General features: G+C 36.8%; 1 protein-coding gene across 1 annotated transcript in view; it reads right to left on the minus strand.

The window, feature by feature from the left end:
- The window catches only part of LOC103475437 (adhesion G-protein coupled receptor G2), a 12015-nt gene extending 9145 nt beyond the window's left edge, over positions 1 to 2870 (minus strand). Inside the window, exons 1-11 of the mRNA XM_008427039.2 lie at positions 2613 to 2870; positions 2354 to 2378; positions 2234 to 2271; positions 2021 to 2151; positions 1867 to 1945; positions 1213 to 1271; positions 1095 to 1133; positions 939 to 1006; positions 818 to 861; positions 606 to 648; positions 320 to 354 (exon numbers count right to left, since the gene is read on the minus strand). Coding sequence (XP_008425261.1) covers positions 320 to 354; positions 606 to 648; positions 818 to 861; positions 939 to 1006; positions 1095 to 1133; positions 1213 to 1271; positions 1867 to 1945; positions 2021 to 2151; positions 2234 to 2268 — 533 coding nt within the window. The 5' untranslated portion in view covers positions 2269 to 2271; positions 2354 to 2378; positions 2613 to 2870. The remainder of the gene's footprint in view (positions 1 to 319; positions 355 to 605; positions 649 to 817; positions 862 to 938; positions 1007 to 1094; positions 1134 to 1212; positions 1272 to 1866; positions 1946 to 2020; positions 2152 to 2233; positions 2272 to 2353; positions 2379 to 2612) is intronic.

Consider the following 2870-nt stretch of genomic DNA (forward strand, 5'->3'; position numbering starts at 1 on the left):
GGGAGAAACGGGACAGTTATCAATTACAAGACTGAAGCTTTTGATTTTGGCCAGAGTAGATTTGGTACCAATGAGAAGAACCTCTGTTTTATCACTGTTAAGCTGAAGCAGATTTGAGGAGAACCAGGATTTTATTTCAGTCAAGCAGTCAGTRAGMGAAGAYGGTGGGAGGTTGGAGGCGGGCTTACTGGAAACATAGAGCTGGGKGTCATCCGCATAACAGTGGAAATCAATGCCATACAAATGAACTACTTTGCAGTGTGGGCAGGTGACTAGTCCTGCTATAAAATGAAGGTACGTCAATAAAGCCTGGACTTACTTTGTTCCACTCATTTCACAGTCCACACTGGCATTCTGAAATTGTACAACGGCGATATTGATAAACATGCACAAAAATGTAAATTACACATGTGATCTATTCATTTTGCATTGTTGGATATTATTCTGTGTTACTTGTTTATTGTTATATTTTCGTTTCTTAAAATTATACCTGATAAATTTAGCACAACCTACCACTTTAATGATGCTTATAAAATTGTTTAGTCAGGAGAAATTCAGAACTTGACTTTTTTTGGTAGTATTATTGAGCTTTGGCTTCTACTTACCCTGTATTCAGATGCAATGGTGGCCAATGATTGACATGTAACACTGCAACAAAACATTAAAAACAAAACTTCAAGTGTCAGTTAGCGTGACTATGTTTTTCTGTTTTTGATTTTTTATTGTTCTAAATAAGTAAATAGATCATTTTGTCTTTGCGAACTGAAAACAACATTTACAGAAAAAGTATTGTTACAAATCAAGGAGCAAAACATACTTTGTACTGATGGAGCAGTTTGGTCGTTGTGCCAGAGCTGAAATCTGCAAATGTAAGTAAATATTATCGTCTGATACATCAAGAGCATGTAGCAAGAGTGATTAATAAACAGGGAGGTTACCAGAGATGAAAGAGATGAAGAGTTTATTGTTGGATCTTGTAGTGAAATGGAAAAAGTGTAGTACGCGTCTGAAAACAAAAACACGAATTACAACGTAAATTTTGTATTGATTTTGATAACGATGAGAGGCATTAATTTGACCGATGAAATACTAACCAGATCTGTTGCAGTAGGAAGAGCAGCTACAACTGTTCCCTAAAAAAGAAAGAAGAAAAAATACATAAAAATCTAAATACTATGTGCATTTTAAATATATTTTAAATAAATACCTCACCTGTCGCACAGTCTGTTAAGTTTATTGGTGGAATGACATACTCAGGCCCAGACTCCACACTGATAAATGACAAACATCACATTTTGTTAAATTTGTTCATTTAACTTTATATGCTTATACCAGCTCTTTGCATATTTTAAAAGTAAAAATATTCCGCCACTGCATGACACAGAAAGAACATGTTGGCTTTTTAATGACATTTCTTTATTTCTTTTATCCAATGAGTCAAAGATTTGCACATTGAAAATAATTATTTTAGATTGAGGACATCTGTAAAGATGATTCATCTGTTCATCTCAAATGCAGGAAAACATCAGGAGGTTAATTTAGATTCAACACTAAAATCTGTGAAGGAGTCAGAGGATGAGGGTCTTTCTCTCCGCATCAGTATAGGAAAGTATGAGCCTGTTACTGGTATCAATATCAAGCACATACATTTATGCTTGACATTCCAGAAAAATCTAAATGTTCTTTTGTTAAAGACATTTTCTGAATGATCAAACCCAGTGAAGTCTTTGAAGTATATGTGTCCCTTTTGATGAATTTCCACTTAATTGTGCATGATTGTCGTGATCAGTCGCGTGGAATTGTTCTACATCAGGACTGCAACACATTGCTGTCGTAAACATGCTGAGCAGATACCAAACCCCTTACCATGACGGGTCCAGCGGACCAGAATAGATGCAGCTGTTTGGCTCCCCTAAGTTACTGTTGCACTGGTTTTGAAGCCGATCTGTTCAGAAAGATCAAGACTTTGTTACAAATGAGAAGCTTCTGAGGTTGGTAAAAAGTCCAAGGTATTACTCACTCTGTTCATCTATCCTGTTTCCCACCACATGGATGTCGGAGGAACGTTTGCTGGCTGCACAGAGCGTTTGGAGGATACAGCATGATGGTATTTTGTGACTCAGCCCAAGCATGATGGTGCACTTGGTATGACTGAAACATATCCACAGTTTTATCGAAAACAAGAATGGAGATATGCATGTGTCAAATATGAGAGCTATGTTATTTCACTTACTTTATTGCAGTTTTTATAGAGCAGGACACTTCCATTCCCTGTTAAAACACAAACCGGACTATGTTATTCAGTACTTCTCCTCACCATAAGACCTATTGCTGCATGTGATTATTAACTTACTTGAAAAACCAAAGCCGTGTCATTGCTAAAAAAGAAAAAAATTATAATAATATCAACATTGTCACAAAAGAGATGTAAGAAGAAAAAGTCCTGTAAAGGTGCTGCCTAATTCAGCTGACATTATTTTGGATAACCTGTCATGTTGAATTATAGCCATTTATTTTTTTGCAATTCAGTACAAATCAAACATATACTGTTATATGGATGCTAGAATATTAATAGATTATTTTACCCACTCACTTAAGTTCATTTTTCATACCTGCTTTGCGTCAAACTGTTGCTGTTCTGGAGGACGGCACGCTTCCTCCTTGACAGTCCTGAAGGCGAGGCTTGAGGATTCAGTCCTAGATTAGTTGATTGCGTTAACGCTGGCAATAAAGTTGACAGGCTGGTGATCAAATGTGACAAGATGGGATTGGGTGTAGTTGTGGCTGGACTGTTGCTTTGTGACGCTGTAGTTGTCACTGTAGTTGGACCGTTGCTTCTTAGAGCTGTAGTTGTTGGAGTTGTTGGAGTT

This window comes from Poecilia reticulata, linkage group LG14, assembly GCF_000633615.1.
Source record: "Poecilia reticulata strain Guanapo linkage group LG14, Guppy_female_1.0+MT, whole genome shotgun sequence".
NCBI lineage: Eukaryota > Metazoa > Chordata > Actinopteri > Cyprinodontiformes > Poeciliidae > Poecilia > Poecilia reticulata.